Source organism: Terrapene carolina, unplaced genomic scaffold, assembly GCF_002925995.2.
Source record: "Terrapene carolina triunguis isolate 2854851 unplaced genomic scaffold, T_m_triunguis-2.0 Scaffold51083, whole genome shotgun sequence".
NCBI lineage: Eukaryota > Metazoa > Chordata > Testudines > Emydidae > Terrapene > Terrapene triunguis.
This window is the reverse complement of record NW_020715434.1, coordinates 5,806-24,309: the sequence shown is the minus strand read 5'-3', so window position 1 is coordinate 24,309 and position 18,504 is coordinate 5,806. Positions and strand designations below refer to the sequence as shown.

Genomic DNA, 18,504 nt, shown 5'->3' with positions numbered 1-18,504 from the left:
TCAGAGCATGTGTACGGCCTCTCTCCTGTGTGGATTCGCTGATGTGAAATGAGGGCTGAACTATTAATGAAGCATTTCCCACACTCAGAGCATCCATAAGGTTTCTCACCTGTGTGGATTGTCTGATGTCTGATAAGGTGTGAGCTCTGATTGAAGCGTTTCCCACACTCAGAGCACGTGTAGGGTTTCTCTCCTATGTGGATTCTCTGATGTCTGATAAGGTTTGAGCGCCTATTGAACCTTTTCCCACACTCAGAGCATGTGTAGGGCGTCTCCCCTGCGTGGATTGTCTCATGTGTGATAAGGGCAGAGCTCCGATTGAAGCTTTTCCTGCATTCATTGCATGTGCAGCGTGTCTCTTCCAAGTTGATTCTGTCACGTGTTATAAGATCTGAGTGGCTACTGAAGTTTTCCTCTGGCCTCTCTTGAGTCTCACAAGAATTTGCTTTTTCTTGGAGTGCACAACTCCCGGAAACATTCCCTTTGGATCTTCCTGATAACGTTTCATGTGGTTCCACTTGCTCAGCATCTTCCTGCTGGGGTTTCTCCTCCTCATTCTCACTCATCATCCCATCACCTGATGGGAGACAGAGAGAATCCAGACATCGGTCACTCTCTGTGCCAGAAAGAAAGGAAATCTCAGAGACAGGAATGGAAAAAGGGATGAACATATCAAAATACGTGCGGGAGAGATTAAACCTATCAGGAGCTGATTTTCCCCAAACCTTTCCCCAGAGGAGAGAGGAAGGGATCAGTTTTGGTCCACATCTCACCAGAAGACTCTGGGGGAAGCTACATTGGGGAGGGATCTGCTGCTAGTTGTCAGTCAGTATAGGTGGGAAGCCATGAGTGACCTCTGCCTAATGATTCCATATCTGCAAGGAACAATCCTGAACTTGGAGAGCTCACAAGGTCTTTGTAGGACATCCCAATTGTTTCGTGTATTCACGGACAGATTTTTAGTTGGTTTAACCAATTCCTCACCTGTGTAGGCAGCTCTCGGGAGCACTTCTTTCTCAGAGCCCTGGAGGTCTGGGACCGACGGCTCTTCCCCTCGTTCCAGCTGTGAGATCACCTCAGGTTTGGAAACTGGAAACCCTGCTCAAGGCAAAGAAAACAAGGGAGGTCCGTGGAATTTGTGGGATACTTTTCACAAAGAATATTAAATGGTTTTAAGCCCAGCTCATTTTTAAGCAGTAACATCCCAAGGCCAGCTTCCTTGGCTCAAAGTGGCAGGAGAGTTATTATTATTATAAATCATATTCATTACCTTAGTGCCTAAGGACCAACTAACACTGGGTCGCCATTGTGCTAGGCAAAGTGCAAACAGAGAATAGTAGATGGCCCATGCCCTGAAGAATTTACAATCAAAATAGACAAGACAGACACAAAATGGGGGAAGAGGTAGAACCCACTGTTAGAATATAGATATATTCAGACCTGCCTGTAAAGCCTATACTTTAAGAACTTAGCTGTATTTTTATCACTTAGCTAGTTACAGGGGTATAAAAACAAAGAATCAAAATCACAGTCTGCCTGTGTCTGGGCCTTTTCTCACTAGGATAGTCTGAGGCCTTGTTCTTAGGCTAAGGCCTTTGGCTAAGCAGCAGGGGCAGCCATAAGCTGGGAAGCGTAGGGTCACATCCTCACATCCCAAACCAGTCACACTGAAATAAGGTGGTGTTGGGCTGTTAGGAAGACGATCCTGTCCGGATAGTGCCCATCACCACCAGATAAAGAAACTGATCTTAAGATGGTTACAGAAAACTTAAATTGATAGCATCCTGTCTGGCAAGAAATCACTTATCAATGGTTGTGGTTGTGAAACCCTCATTTCGGTATTGCTTTATCTTTATGTTCCCCACTTTTCTATTGCTAATCTGTCTGGTTCTCTAATTGTTTCTATCATGCTGTATAAATAATTTTGTTAGGTGTAAGTTAATTAGGGGAGTGGGATATAATTGGTTAGAGAATTATGTTACAATATGTTAGGACTGGTTAGTTAAATTTCAGTACAATGATTGTTTAAGGTATAGCTGAGAATATTACTATATAAACTGGTGTTAAACAGGAGGGGGGAGGGAAATTGGAATCATGTTTGTTAAGGGGAGAACGGGAATAGGGAATGGGGAACAGGGACACAGGCAAGGCTCTGTGGTGTCAGAGCTTGGAAGGGGGACATGGAGTAAATGCTCTGTGGCATCAGAGCTGGGAATGGAACATTGTGGAACAGACTCTATCGGCATATAGAGATAAACCCGACTGGTGTGAAGGTCTTCGGAATATGCTTGCTTGGAAACTAACCCGAATAAACATCACATTATCTGCACTTCAGACTTCTGGTCTTTTGCTGCTTGCGGTCTGTGTGACAAGAACCAGGGAAGTGGGAGGGTGAAGGGAAAGCCCTCTAACAAAACTGACATGACCTGATAACCAAGAGGTAAGTCTTAGAGGAGGGTTTTAATACACTTTGTAACTGATGAGGGATTCCCAAGAGGACTGATGAGGGGGTGATGGTAAATACGCATTTAGATCCTTTTCTTGTTTTATATCTTTTCCCCATAAGGCTTAACCTCTGGCACACTGTCATGGATGCATAGGATCTGTGCAATGCCCTGGCTTTTAAACAGTCCTTGGGAGGTGCCCCTTGAGTGCGCTAGACCCCCAAGGGGTCCCACTCTTCCACAAGGATAGGCCATGTAGCTTCAGCACCTGAGACTGAGCCTCCGGCTTCAACACTCCTATTTCAACCTGTGAGCTCTGCCCAGCAGGTCCAGCTGAACTACACTCCTGTTCAGAGACTGTTCCTCATTCATGCTTCAATGCACCTCAGCAAGTTTTTGTTGTGACACTGCGCAGACTGTTAAAATACAGCAGGGTTTATTAGTCAACTGAAACACAGCATTAGAAAGTCTTTAGATTAGGACAGAGACGCAGAGAAGACACTATAGTCCATATTGGCCAATGCTCTTGAGCCATGCTGCTGTTAAAAACAGTTTTGTTTCCTTGCACTTTGCCTGTCCATTTGTCTTTGCTCCGGTACACTTCCCTGCATCTGCAAACCCAGTTCTTCCTGCTCCCAAAAACATAACGAGTCCTGTATGCTTCACTCAGCAAAGCTGAGATCCTCCCATGAACAGGTGAGAATTATTCCCTTGTCTCTGTCAGGTATTCCATTGATGTAGGTTGGTCCCAGCTTGTCCTTAATGACCCATTCATATCACCCCAAGACAGCTATGTGACAAAACACCTCATGTCTCCTGCTCTTTATAATCATAGCAATACCAATCACAGAGGGAAACTGAGGTGTGTATTGGCAACATAGAAGTATCACCAAAATTCCCGCCTCTATCGCACACACACACTGCTCACAGCCCTTGGAGAGAAAGCAAAGCACAGCAACTGGATGTTAGTCCAGTGAACACAGTGGAGGACAAGCTGCAATCCTCAAACCCTGGTCAAAAAGTAGAGGCATGTGGGTCCCTACCCATAGAGAGGGGCTGGCTAGAGGCCTGATACCTGAGAGGCCATGTACAAGGGCAAATTGTACCCCAATATGTAATCTTAGAGGTGTAAAAAGTGCCCATTTGTGCTATGGGAGGGAGGAATGCAGGAACGGTGGCCAGGGTCGCTGTGCACAGAGATGGGGAGGTTATATGGGGAGGGGCGTAATGAGTGAGAGAGGGAGGTCAAGAGTTAAAATAATAATATTTTGGGGGGGGGAAATGTAAAAAGAAGTGAAACAACAGAAATAAAACTGGAGTGTAGGCTCTAAAGCAATAAGACTTGGGTAGGGATTCAGGGTTAAATGTCTGGGATCCCCCACAGCTGTAGATCCCAAAACTTCTCCTCCTTCCCACTGACCCACCCAGCCCACTTCCTGGGTGCCCTTCCTTCACACTCCCCTCCCCTTCTTCCCATTACTCTCAGCCATCACCACCTTCCGGCACCTTGGGGCTTCTTGTGTTCCCTCCTCGTCTCTCACTACCGCCTCTATCCCTGCTGCTTCGAAGCTCTCACCCTGCACACACTCTCACCATTTCCTGGCACCCCAGAATTATCTACTCCCCCTCTTCTCTTCCCCTTGCACGGCTCTGTTCTCCCTTCACCTGTGGGGTCCTGAATGGCAACATTATACGCTCTCCTATCAAAAGATGAGCTCATCTGACTGTTACACAAGCCATGCATCAGTCATCGACCTATTTACTCCATTTAGAATTCTACAAGTGGCATATTTTCCTCTTAAAATAAGGAAAAGACATGAAAGCTGTAGTTATTAATGTATCCAATAAGGATACATTAAATGCAATTTTAAAATGACTGACGGCACCAAAAAGGCACATGTCCAAACTTATTCTAACGGGTGGGAGATAAGGAAAAAAAAGGGGGGCAAGGAAACTTGTTAAAACTTGTATGACGAATGAAGGTATAAAGTTATTACTACTCAGGTTCTTTAGAGACTCCACAGCTTCTAATAACTGAGGGGACAGGACTCCTTACCCAGAAAGACCACCGTTTCATAGTTCTCCTGGATGACATCCCTGTAGAGGGCTCTCTGAGTGAGGTCCAGCAGAGCCCACTCTTCCCTGGTGAAATACACAGCCACCTCCTCGAAAGTCACCGGCTCCTGAAAGAGTAAGAGTCCAACACTCAGTACCTGCTGCCCCAGTTACAATCCCGCTATTCACGGAACAGCAGCACCAGGTAAATGGAAGCGCCATGAGGCACATCTTAACAGAGTCCCACCCCACCTTGCTTAGAGCAGCCAAGAGGCATCAGAGGGTAGAAAGAGAAAACCTTTGTGTCTCCCAGCTGACAGACGGAGGCAGGGTCTTCACATACCTACTAGCCAGAGCTTGATATAGGAGATGGGGTTGTCTCTGGACCCTGCTGGTGGCTCCCTGGTAGGAATCCCAACACACTCCAAATAAAATATATGGAAGAAAGGGGAAGTCAATAGTAAAGAATATAAGTGAGAAGGTCAGAATTGTAGAAGACTGGCTATAAGAAATCAATGACCAATCAATGAAAATAAGAAGGAAGTTTTTAAAAGTATATTAAGTACAAAATTAATCTTAACAATGGTAGTGGTAAATTACTAGATGGAAATGGCAGAATTATCAAAAATAATGCAGAAGAGGTAAAAGTGTTCAATAAATATTTCTCTCCTGGATTTGGAGAAAAACAGATGATGTAACTCATATCATAAGATGTTGACGCCGACAGTCTTTCCATTCCAACAATAACTCACGAGGACGTTAAACAGCAGGTATTACAATTAGACGTGTTTAAACAAGCAGGTCCAGATAACTTGTAACCAAGAGTTTTAAAAGGCCTGGTGGAGGAGCGTGGAGGACTGTTAATGTTGATTTTAATTAGGACTTGGAACACTGGGGAAATTCCATAAGACTCGAATAAAGCTAATGCTGTGCCAATATTTAAAAAGTGTAAAAGAGATGACCCAGCTAATTACAAGAGTGTCAGTCTGACATTGATACTGGACAAGATAATGGAGCAGCCAATACTGGATTTATTAACAAAGTATTAAAGGAGGGTAATATAATTAGTACCCATCAACAAAGGTTTAGAGAAAATAGATCCTATCATACTAACTGGATATCCTTATTGGATGAGATCAAAACTTTGGTTGCAGCTAATATTATTGATGTAATATACCTAGACTTCTGTAAGGCATATGACTTAGTTCAGCACAATATTTTGACTAAAAAACTAGAACGATACAAAATAGACACAGCATACATTAAATAGATTAAAAACTGTGATTGTAAATGGGGAACCATGGTCAAGTGGATTTATTTCTAGCGGGTTCCCGCAAGGATTGGATCTTGGCCCTGTGCTATTTAACATTCTTATCAATGACCTAGAAGAGAATATAAAATCATCACTGATAAAGTTTGCAGTTGCCACAAAGATTGGGGGTGGTGGTAACTATGAAGTGTCAATAGATTTAGGCTCCAGCACTCAGAGTCTGGGAAGTTTTCCCAGCCCTTGTTGGAGGGTTATTTCCTGTTCCACAAAGAGGGGCAGTTCCATTCCCAACTCTTCTGCCTTGAAATTAGGCCCTATCTGACACTACACCTCATATTCAGTATAGTGGTATGATCATAATAGGATTAGGTCATAATTATGATGCATTATGTGCAAGATGCGTCATGTGTGGTATCATTGGGAAAATTATGATTTGCTAAATAGGATTATCCTATTTGTATCTGAAGTTATGAATCATGTTTGTATCTGAAGTTATGAATATTGACTTATGTATCTGTATTTCAAATGTGTTTACTCTGGGTAACACCCACAACTAGCCTTTCAGGTACAACAGTGAAGAAGCCAGACAGCGCTGATGGCTCATCAACAAAGACAATGGACCGTGGAAGAGCTTAGCCTTCCTGTGAATGTTTCAGCCAGCCTATGAGTCATGGCTACTATGACACAGCAGTGCATGCTAGGGCATGTGACCAGACCACATGACACTGAACTCCATTTTGTTACCTCTATTTTTCCACAAATTGAACTGGGAACTGAGTTTGGAACGAAGGGTTCCGCCATGTGGAAAAGCTACATAAGGTGGGGTGTGACATCATCTCTTGACCTCATTCCCCACACAAGCAAACTCCTGGAAACACATGAGGAACAAAGACATGAGGAACTGGGGGAAGTGCTGGTCCCAGGGTAAAGGGATTTCTAGCTTGTATATGGAAACTTGGTGGACTGCTTGTATCATCAGTCAGGGTGAGAAATTGCTAATTCAAATTCTATCCATCTAGTATGTTAGACTTAGTTTGAGTTTTTGGTTATTTGCTAAGTAATCTGCTTTGATCTGTTTGCTATCACTTATAATTGTTGGGATATGTTAGGGTTAAGTAAAAGAGCTGGGAACTGCTAATGTGCTGACATGGCATTAGGGGACAAAGGCATAAGCAGGCAGTAATTCTTTGCTTAATAAGTAAGTTGCCATATTTTTCCTTTCCCTGTTGCTTGTAAGAATTGATAAGGATGCAGCTGCATGAGAAATCTAGTTGTCGGAATGAATGTCCTTTGTGTGAAAGAATGTAAAAGAAATGTTATCTCCCCCTCCCTTCCTTTCCCAGCTACATAAACAAGCCCTGGCTCATGGCCCCTTCCTCCCTCCCCTGAGAACTGCTGATTAAGGAAATTTGTAGCAACACATTAATGCAAAGAACTGTATTTTCAAGGTAAAAATGTCTGTATGACATGCGTAATCCTGTGAATAATAGATAGGTGTGGGTATACTAACAGTATGGGTGTTTCTATTATTTAATAAGGGTTTTGGGGGTGTTGTAATGGATGTAGGCGTGTACATACTAACTTAGATAAAAGGAGTGTGATGTAACTAATGCAGTGCTTACTCGACAATTGGGTCGAGGGGAACAAGTATCGCAATAAAAAAGCCTGTACTCATATCTGCCTCCGGGTTAACCTGCTCCTTTATTCTTCTAACAATAATCACTTAAAATCTATCTTTCTGCAGTTAATAAACTTGTTTTATGCTTTATCTTAACCAGTGTTAAGTATTTTGAGTGAAGTATCTGGGGAAAATCTGAGATTGGTTAGCACAAGCTTATTGTGCGTATCTTTCCCATATCGAGGGGAAGGTGAATTATATTAATGAGATTACATTATAGAGAGCCCTGTGCACTATAAGATGGTATAATTCTGAATTTATACTACAGCAAGTGTGCAAGGTTGGGGAGCTGGGAAACTGGCTGTTGTCTTCTATCTGTCCTTGAGTAGCTTAGGTAAAGCACTCAGGTATCTTAGTTGGGTGTATGGCACCACCTGCTGTCGTGTTGGGTGATAACAGGGCCTGGAGAGGCTGACTGAATCTCCAGCAAAGCAGTGTGAGAAGGACCAGCCCAGCTTGAGGGTTAGAGGGCACAGCGGTTCCCAGAAGTCCCCGAGACTGCACCCTGGGGGTGACAACCCATGACACCCTAGATTACACAAGTCTCAGCGGGTTTGTCACATCCTGTTATTTCCTGCATCCCACCACGTGTAGCAGATACCACCTTCCTATGCCTTTACTGCTCCTCTCCCTCCAAGCAGAGCCCACCACCAGCTCCGTGATAATCTCTTACCTGAGCCAGCTCCATTGCAGCCATTTCCTTCCCCCGGGGGGATGGGATGATCTGGAGCAAACGTGGACGTTATTCTGTAGCCTGACAGGACAAGAAGGGCAATGTGAGAGAATTCAGATGGGGTTTTCATCCATTTCACATGCTGATTCCCCCCAGGATTTTTCCCTGCTAATGGACATTCTAGGTTCTGCCACACTGTAAAGCACAGAGTGACCTTATTCCAGAACAGGCCTCACCCCCTCCCACCAGGGTGTAACCCTCTGAGACATGGTGACACCCTCCCAACAACAGTCTCTCTGTTACACTTATCAAGTTTACGGAGGATATCAAGCTGGGAGGGGTTGCAAGTGCTTTGGAGGATAGGATTACAATTCAAAATGATCTGGACAAACTGGAGAAAAGGTCTGAAGTAAATAGGATGAAATTCAATAAGGACAAATGCAAACTACACCGCTTAGGAAGAAACAATCAGTTGCACACATACAAAATGGGAAATGACTGCCCAGGATGGAGTATTGTGGAAAGGGATCTGGGGGTCATAGTGGATCACAAGCTAAATATGAGTCAACAGTGTAACGCTGTTGCAAAAAAAGAAAACATCATTCTGGGATATATTAGCAGGAGTACTGTAAGCAAGACACGAGAAGTAATTCTTCTGCTCTACTTCGCACTGATTAGGCCACAACTGGAGTACTGTGTCCAGTTGTGGGTGCCACATTTCAGGAAAGATGTAGACAAATTGGAGAAAGTCCAGAGAACAGCAACAAAAATGATTAAAGGTCTAGAAAACATGACCTATGAGAGAAGATTGAAAAAATTGGGTTTGTTTAGTCTGGAGAAGAGAAGACTGAGAGGGGACATGGTAATAGTTTTCAAGTACATAAAAGGTTGTTACAAAGATGCGGGAGAAAAATTGTTCTTCTTAACCTCTAAGGATAGGATAAGAAGCAATGGCTTTAAATTGCAGCAAGGGCAGTTTAGGATGGAGATTAGGGAAAAAACTTCCTAACTGTCAGAGTGGTTAAGCACTGGAATAAATTGCCTAGGGAGGTTGTGGAGTCTCCGTCCTTGGGGATTTTTAAGAGCAGGCTGGAGAAACACCTCTCAGGCATGGTCCAGATAATACTTAATCCTGCCTTGAGTGAAGGGGACTGGACTAGACGACCTCTCGAGGTCCCTTCCAGTTCTATGATTCTATGAACCAAAGGCCAGAGAAGAGCAGAATCAAAGGAGTCACTTTGGGGGATTCACCCTGTCATTGTCCCCAAGGCAGCTCTCTCAGGTTTACAAAGTTGTTTGTAAACTTTGGAGACTGCTCCAGCCTTTATACGGTCTCTCCTGGGAGTGCCCCCTTTCAAGGGCTGGGCCTAGTTTTAGCTTTTGACAAGCGTGAACCCAAGGGCGCTGAGACTGGGCCTTCTTGCCTCAGCATACCTAGCTTTTTTCTGTGGCTCCCCAGTGAGTCCAAATGAGTAGACATGCCTCAGAGACTGTGAACATAAGGGCCCACTGCGTCAGACCAATGGTCCATCTAGCTCAGTGGCCAATGCCAGGTGCTTCAGAGGGAATGAACAGAACAGGTAATCATCAAGTGATCCATCCCCTGTCACCCATTCCCAGCTTCTGGCAAAGAGAGGCTAGACACACTATCCCTGCCCATCCTGCCTCTGACACTGGCAGATGAGGTGTTAGCTCTTGCAAAAGCCCCCATGTCTTAATTGAATATGGACAAACACATAGCTGGAATCTGTCTGACTCACCTGTGTTAGTATTGTTAAAACAGGGGAGGGATAGCTCAGTGGTTTGAGCATTGGCCTGCTAAACCCAGGGTTGTGAGTTCAATCCTTGAGGGGGCCACTTAGGGATCTGGGGCAAAATCAGTACTTGGTCCTGCTAGTGAAGGCAGGGGGCTGGACTCGATGACCTTTCAAGGTCCCTTCCAGTTCTAGGAGATAGGATATCTCCATTAATGTATGTATAATGTAAGAATGTGTTTAGACTTTATTGAATGCTTGTGAGTTGCTACCTGGGTTAATATCTGACTAGTTGCAGGGGGTTGGACTAGATGACCTTCTGAGGTCCCTTCCAACCCTGATATTCTATGATTCTATGACTGGCAGTAACCTGAACATTGCTGTGATTCATGGTGTAAGGTAGTGGTTCTCAACCAGGGGTCTGGGGCCGGCTGGGGGGCCACTAGTAGGTTTCAGGGGGCCCCCAAGCAAGGCCAGCATTAGACTTGCTGAGGCCGAGGGCAGAAAGCTGAAGTCCCCAGCGCATGGGGCTGAAGTCCAGGGCCCTGAGCCCCACCACCAGGGGCTAAAGCCAAAGCCTAAGCAATGTAGATTTGTGGGGTCCCTGTGGCATGGTACCCTCAGAGAGGAAGAAAGTGCCCCGATGCCTCAGGTAGAGGGTTGAGCCCTGACCCGCTACTGGCTTAGAGGTTCTCTGCCAGTCAGGAAGGGGTAGCAGTGAGAGAAGACTGGCAACTGATGGTTGGAGGGGTGAAGAGGTTTGGGATATGGTGGGGGAAGAAGCGTCTGGGACTGGATAACCTGGGGCTGGGCAGCCTCCATATGGGACACTTGCTCCTCCTGTGCCCTTGCCACACCCTCTTGCGAGTAGAGAATGACCTGTGCCCACCCCCAGAGGCAGACTTGTCTGAGGACTCTTCCAAGTTGCACCCACTAACTCTCTTCCCATTTGGGGTATAGCTCAGGGCAACAATGTCCCACCAAGATGAACCCAGCTGGCTGCTGCCTGTTCTGGTGCGACAGGGTGGGTGAAAGGCAGAACTGCAGCACTTCTCGGGCAGAATTTATTTTCTTCATGCAAAAAAAAAATAAAAAAAAATTCTGCACTGGACGTGAATTCTGTGCGTACGCAGTGGCACAGAATTCCCACATGAGTAACTCACACCCGGCACAAACATAACCTGCTCACTCCTATCTTTGCTGCTGTCATTAATGCACACAGACTTTCACTCCCGTCAGTGCTGGCACGACCCAATCCAATGACAGGACTGAACCCTTATTCTCCCATCACAGGGGACAGTCTCAGCTGAGGGAAGGTGAGAGTGGGAGGGGGTACAAAGGGAAAAGAGTTGTTGTAGCCATGTTGGTCCCAAGTTATTAAAGAGAGGTATTTTTAATTGGTTCTAAAAAAAATTAACTCACCTACCTTGTCTCTCCAAGAGATCTGAAAGTGGCAGAAGGAGACAAACAGGAAGACAGAGCTCAGGACTCTAAACCAAACATTTTCAAGCCCCTGGAAGAAACTATATTTCCCTTCTGCCCCTGGGTATGTTTGTGTCCTATATGAGGGACCACCCCATTCCTCTCACAGCATCAAGGGGAGACTGCAGCCAGCCCCAGATTGTCCTTCCCCATCCTGGGATGGGTGTTGAAGACCTTTGTGTGTGGTGGGCATAGGGCTGGGTCCCCAGGCAGCTAGACCCATCTGCAGAGTGGAAAGCCAGGGCAACTCCAGCACAGCATGGGGGCTGTGGGCAGGGGTAGCAATTCTGGAGCTGGGCCTCTGCCCCCTCTAGATCCCATGGCAGATGGCTCTGGCAACATCAAGTGGGTCCATCACTGCAGGGGAAGGTTGGGGTAGTGTCTGAGATCGGGGTGAGGATTGGGGGGTGTCCATGCCCAGGAATGGAATTCACCTCCGCACCCCTCTGCAGAGCTCAGCAACTAGGGATTTATCCAGTGAAGTGAATTTCACTCTGGGTGACTTTGAGCCAGTCACTGAAAGATCCTTGTGCTTTAGGTTCCACACTGGCCAAAGGAGATTACTAGTACTCCCTCCCCAGAGTGCTGGGGGGCAGCCAGGGATAATTAGTAGGTTATGGGAATTAGAAGATGAAAATTCATTAAGAACGATGATATTTGTGTGTTTATTATTAAATCCCCAGACACCCACCAATCCCCATCCTTTTTCCAATGAGCTATAAATATTTAAGGGACTCAGCGACGGATCCTGCAGTGAGTTCCTGCCCCTCCCCACTTTCTATGGCAGCACTTTTAAGAACAGGCCAGGGAAACATGTAAATACTTTGAACCAAATTCCGGAAGCTGCTGAGCATGAACAGGTTAAAATGAAACCAAGGTTCCGTCTCTCCGAGGACCTGACCCCTAGTGCAACATTATAGACACTCCCCAGAAATCTGAAAAGGCCATTTCAGAACTGAGAGAATGTTATTTATCTGTTGACTTCTGGGAATTACCACTAAAAGAAACAACCCAGTGAAGTTGATACCCTGAGAGAAAGTTCTCATGTCTTTACAAATCGGTATAATCTAATCTGGGACTTTATACACTAAAATGCCTTATTCGTTGCCCTATGGCGATTGCCTGGTGTCACTACAGGGCAGAATTAAGGGTGGGTGCCTTAGCTGTGAATTTCCATCCCCTATCGTATTGAGATTGCTGTTAAGTGGTTTGGCAAAATTCATTTTGTCTATTTCTTTTTTTTTATTTCAATTGAGGATATCGATATTTATTTTTAAGCCCTTTTTTCAGTGTTTACTATTTCAATTTTCAGAGCTGTGGGACGTTATGGGGGTCGTCAGACAACAATTATTTAATTACAGTAAATGTTGAGATTCAAAAAGCCAAATCTTTATAACTGTTCAAACACAAATTGTCAATAACACATGCAAAATATAGTGTTAATATCCTTAAATCAAACTCTACTTTCTCCAGAAGCATTTCTGTATTTTACCTACATAAATATTTTTTCATCTGTGTGTACACTGAAAACAACATTTTACTGCAATTTATTAATAAAAATCCAGTCCTTTCAAGCATACTTTTAAGTAATGAAGTACTTTAATTCTTTCACTTTCTAGACTGTAATGCTTGCCTTAAAGATAATTACACCCCCCCTGTGATGTATTTTACTCTCAGTACCGTAACCCCATTGTGATGTAGCTCCCATCTGGGAGCTCTGCTGAGGCCAGTGGCATTATGATCAGAAGGTGACACTCTGACATATGGGCAGAGACACATGGGGGAGGGTGGAGGATGAGGTAACATGGAAGCTATCAGGGTCGAACATGGCCCTACAGAGTGTGGGGAGCAAACTCCCTCTCAGCCTCTCCTCTCTCCCACCTCCCAGAGTCAGTAACTCTGATAAATCGTTTCCTGAAATCTAAATAGCCCCAGTATGTGAGACAGTGATTAACGCAGGTGCCTTGAGTGCTGCAGCACCAACCCCCTGCCTGGACGAGGGGGATGAAGAACTGCAATAGAAACGGGTTAGGCTGGGAGAGGGCACAGCTGATGTGGGACTGGGAGCCGAGTTGACTGAGGGTATGTCTACACTACAGGATTAATCCGAATTTAGATAATTCGAATTTGGGAAACAGGTTGTATAAATTCGATTGTGCGCGGCCACACTAAGCACCTTAATTCGGTTTTAAACCACATTAATTCGGTGGTGTGCGGCCACACTACCCCATTAACTTAAACACAGTAATTCGGTGGTGTGCGTCCACACTAACCCTAATTCGAATTAACAAAATCGATTTAGGCTCTACTCCGTTCGTCGAGGTGGAGTACAGAAATCGATTTAAAGGGCCCTTTAATTCGAATTAACTGGCTCTGTAGTGTGGACGGGTGAAGGGTTAATTCGGATTAAGGCAGCTAAATCCGAATTAAAGTCCTAGTGTAGACCAGGCCTGAGAGGCCAGAATTCATGGGGGGTTGGGACAAGAAATCAACAGGACTGGATAGAGGCACTTCTGTGTATTTCCCCCCTATTTACCATCCTGCCATCTATTTAATTTAGAATCTTTTCATTCACATTTAAACACATTGGAGCTAAGCTGTGTTGATGCATTTTCACTTACAGTGGTACAGTTTTAAATGGGTGCTTAATCAGATGCTTATGCAACACAAGGCAGTCAATAATTGGCGTGCTTTCATTAATTAACTTGACTGTGTGCTGTGCATTGCTTTGAAAAAAAGATGGTGTGAATGAATGTCAAAATTTCAGGCATTAAGAAATAGAAATTAGGTGTCTGTTCATTTCTCATGCATTTATCTCCTAATTTTAATTTCAGTTTTGAATCAGTATTAATGCCATGTTGTTTTAATAGCATTAGAGTCTATTTGTATAATCGTTTGCAAGCTTTCATTGGATATTGTGAACCAGCAGTCTTAACCTTTTATTTTGAGATTACTAAATACAATCCAGTGCACCACTCCTGAAAGACTGCAAGCCCTGGCCGGTGACATGCTCCCTAGACAGCAAACACCTGACGAGCCCTTTCGCCCTAAAAAGCACTTTTGGCTCTTTGACATCAGAAAACGCTATAGATAACCAGGTCATTACAGCAGACCTTCACTAGGTAGTTCTACCATCTATGTGCCAAAATTCAAATGGTTCTGTTTGTTTTATCTTTCATTCAGCTTTGCAATTATTAGATCCCATTTAAAAGCTGGAAGTGAAATAACCAAAGCAAGTTAAGAAGAGAGTGGCATAGGACATAGGTGGGGGTAAAACAATAAAGGGAAAGAACTGACTATGCAAAAAGGAACATCCCAAACTATCAGAGCCCCAGACCCCCGTCCAAGTGAATCCACCCCAGCCAGGCATATCAAGCTGGGCCCCTGAAAAATCACCCATCCCGTCTGGCAGTGAATGCTGCGTGTTCCAGACGGAGCTACGGGGTGTGTGTCTGCTCTGCTGATGTGCTGCTCTAGTACAGAATGCACCACGGCCACAGGGAGCAGAGACATGAACTCCTACAAAACAAAATCCCAAATACACCTCCAACATCCCATCCCCTCCCCCACCTCTACACTGTCTGCCATCCCCTCCCCCACCTCCACATGGCCATTCTCAGACTATTGCTAACAGTTCCTTCCAGCCTTCAGCACTATAAATAAATAAAACATGGTGTTACAAAAGGTAGATGTGCCAGAGAAACCTGATCTCCTTCCGTCAGAAGGTAACTAATTTTTTGGACAAAGGAAATGGAATAGCTCTAATCTAGCTGGATGTCAGTAAGGCATTTGATACAGTTCCACATGGGAAACTATTCGTTAAATTGGACAAGATGGGGATTAATATGAGAACTGAAAGGTCGATAAGGAATTGGTTACAGGGAAGACTACAAGGGGGTCATACTGAACGGTGAGTTGTCAGGCTGGAGGGAGGCTACTAGTGGAGTTCCTCAGAGATCAGTCTTGGGATCGATCTTATTCAACATTTTTATTAGTGACCCTAGCACAAAAAGTGGGAGTGTGACACAAAGCTGGGAGGGATTGCCAACATGGAGGAGGACAGGAATATCATACAAGAAGATCTGCATGTCCTTGAAAGCTGGAGTAATAGAAATGGGATGAAAAGTAATAGTGCAAGAATATTTGCAATAAGCAATAAAAAATTAGTACGGTTATAAAAGGCACCAATGAGACCTCATCTGAAATACTGTGGGCAATTCTGGTCTCCCATGTTTAAGAAGGATGAACTCAAAGTGGAACAGGTGCAGAGAAGGGCTATTAGGAAAGGAGTGGGCAAACTACAGCCCGCGGGACGGATCCGGCCCCTCAGGGCTTTGGATCCGGCCTGCAGCGCCACCGGCACCACATCCCTGCGGCCCCCAGGCGGGGGAGGCAGAGGGCTCCATGAAACAGGGAACCACTGCCAATGGGAGCTTCGGAGGAGGTACCTGGAGGCGAGGCAAGGGCAGCGCTTCCTGGAGCGGTGCGGGGCCAGGGACAGGGTAGGCTCCCACAGAGCCGCTTGAGGTAAGCTGGCCCGGAGCCTGAACCCCTCATGTACCCTGCCCCCAACTCCCTGCCCTAAGCCCCCTGCCTGCACCTCGCACCCCTCCTGCACCCCAACCCCCTTCCCTGAGCCCCCTCATACACCCTGCACCCCTCCTCTGCCCCAATCCCTTGCCCTGAGCCTCTTCCTGCATACCGCACCCCCTCCCACACCCAACCCCGGCCCTGCATACTATTTCCCCACCCAGATGTTGTCCTCGGCCCATAAAATTTGCCTACCCCTGTACTAGGATGATGCGACAAATGGAAAATCTGCCTTATGAGGGGAGACTCAAAAAGCTTGGCTTGTTTAGCCTAACCAAAAGAAGGCTCAGGGGAGATATGATTGCTGTCTATAAATACATCAGAAGGATAAATACCAGTGAAGGAGAGGAGTTATTTAGGTTAAGCAACAATTTTGGCCCTAGAACAAATGGATATTGGCCATCCACAAGTTTTTGCTTGAAATTAGGCGAAGGTTTCTAACCATCAGAGTGAAGTTTTGGAACAGCCTCCTAAGGGAAGCCGTGGGAGCAAAAAACCTAACTGGCTTGAAGACTGAGCTCGATACCTTTATGGAGGGATTGGGATGATGGGACTGCCTACAATGGCATGTAGTCAATCTGCAACTGCTAGCAGCAAATATCTCCAAAGGCCGGTGATGGGACACTAGATGGGGAGGGCTCTGAGTTACTACAGAGAATTCTTTCCCAGGTGTCTGGCTGCTGGGTCTTGCCCACATGCTCAGGGTCTAATTGATTGCCATATTTGGGGATGGGAAGGGATTGTGCCCAGAATCAGATTGGCAGAGACCCTGGGTTTTTTGTTTTGCCTTCCTCTGCAGCATGGGGCATGGCATGGTCATTGCAGGTTTAAACGAGTATAAATGGTGGACTTTTTTGTAATTTTAAGACTTTAAATAATGATTTGAGGACTTCATTAACCCAGACAGAGGTTAGGGGGTCTGTTACAGGAGTGGGTGAGTGAGGTTCTGTGGCCTGCGATGTGCAGGAGGTCAGACTAGATGATCATGATGGTCCCTTCTGGCCTTAAAGTCTGTGAGTCTATAAACTGTGCTTTGCGTTGCACAGACACTGATGGAAATCAGGGCCCCATTGTGCTGCACATGGCAGAGAACCTGACTGAGATCAGCACCCCCATTGTGCTGGGCACTGCACAGACAGAGAGGGACAGTCCTTGCCCCAAAGAGATCACAATCCAAGTAGACAATGGGTAGGAGGAAAACAGAGCGGGGCTGTGACTTCCCCAAAGTCACCAAGCAGGTCAGTGACAGAGCCAGGAACAGACCCCGGTAACACCAGAGCCCCGTCACCCGCAGTTTGGAAAGGTCCCCAGACCCCATTGTATTAGGCTGCAGGAAGAGGTGGTTTGTCCATGGATGCACAGGCTGTCTTGGAAGGGAAGCTCAGCTGCAGTCCCTGCACACAGCTGGGGGGGTGTCCCCTGGGTCAGGAGAAGTCAGTATCCAGTCCTGTGGGGCTGTGCTCCTGGCTCATACCTCCAGCACTCACTGCTGCCCCTCCATTACCAGCTGCACTGTTCAGCCAGCCCCAGGCCTCAGTGATGTCACTGTCCTGCCCACAAGCCTTCAAACAGGGACAGGGTGCACCAGTGCCAATCAGCATGCACTAGTGTAAATTCTGTCTATACTAAGGTTTTGCACCAGTGCCTAAAACGAATGCGATATATGCCATCATGTGACAGCAATGCCCCTCTGCCATGTACATTAGCCAAACCGGACAGTCTATATGCAAAAGAATAATTGGATACAAATCAGACGTCAAGAATTATAACATTCAAAACCCAGTAAGAGAACACTTCAATTTCCCTAGACACTCAATAACAGCCTTAAAACTGGCAATTCTTCAACAAAAAAACTTCAAAACCAGACTCCAACGAGAAATTGCAGAACTGGAATTAATTTGCAAACTGGACACCATCAAATTAGGCCTGAATAAAAACTGGGAATGGATGGGTCACTACAAAAACTAAAAACTAAATTTCCCCCTACTGTTACTCACACCTTCTTGTCAACTGTTTGAAATGGGCCACCCTGATTACCACTACAAAAGTGATTTTTCCTCCTGTTGATAATAGCTCACTTCCACTTTAATTGAATTGCCTCGTTAGAACTGACCCCCCACTTGGTAAGGCAACTCCCATTTTTTTATGTACTGTGTATATATATTCTGCCTACTGTATTTTCCACTCCATGCATCTGATGAAGTGGGTTTTATCCCACAAAAGCTTATGCCCAAATAAATGTGTTACTCTCTACAAGTACTCCTCATTGTTTTTGCTGATACTAACACGGTTACCACTCTAAAACACCAGTGTGGCAGATACCTTCAGTTCCCAAACCAGCAGTACAGTGGCACTAGAACTGGGATCTATTTCTAGCTCTGTCACGGACTGCCTGGGTGACCTTGGACACATCAAAGTTTCTCCTCCCAACTTTAGTCTCTTTACCCAGCTGCCCACTCACTGGGGACTCCTTCTCTCCAGAGCCACTCACCACTAAAATCTGTGTGGGTGTCACCAGCGCTAAGGTAGTTCAGCTCTGGAATAGTCTTACAAGAGTG

General features: G+C 45.5%; 1 protein-coding gene across 1 annotated transcript; it reads right to left on the bottom strand.

Annotated features, from left to right (window-relative positions):
- Positions 1-436: 436 nt before the first annotated feature.
- Positions 437-8,455, bottom strand: LOC115271575 (zinc finger protein 620-like; the record flags this gene model as incomplete). The annotated part of the gene is made up of 4 exons (XM_029914432.1): positions 8,121-8,455; positions 4,501-4,627; positions 985-1,098; positions 437-577 (listed from the first exon to the last, which is right to left on the bottom strand). Coding segments are annotated over exons 1-4 (406 nt in total), but the record flags the coding sequence as incomplete, so codon positions are not given.
- Between the last annotated feature and the right edge of the window lie 10,049 nt (positions 8,456-18,504).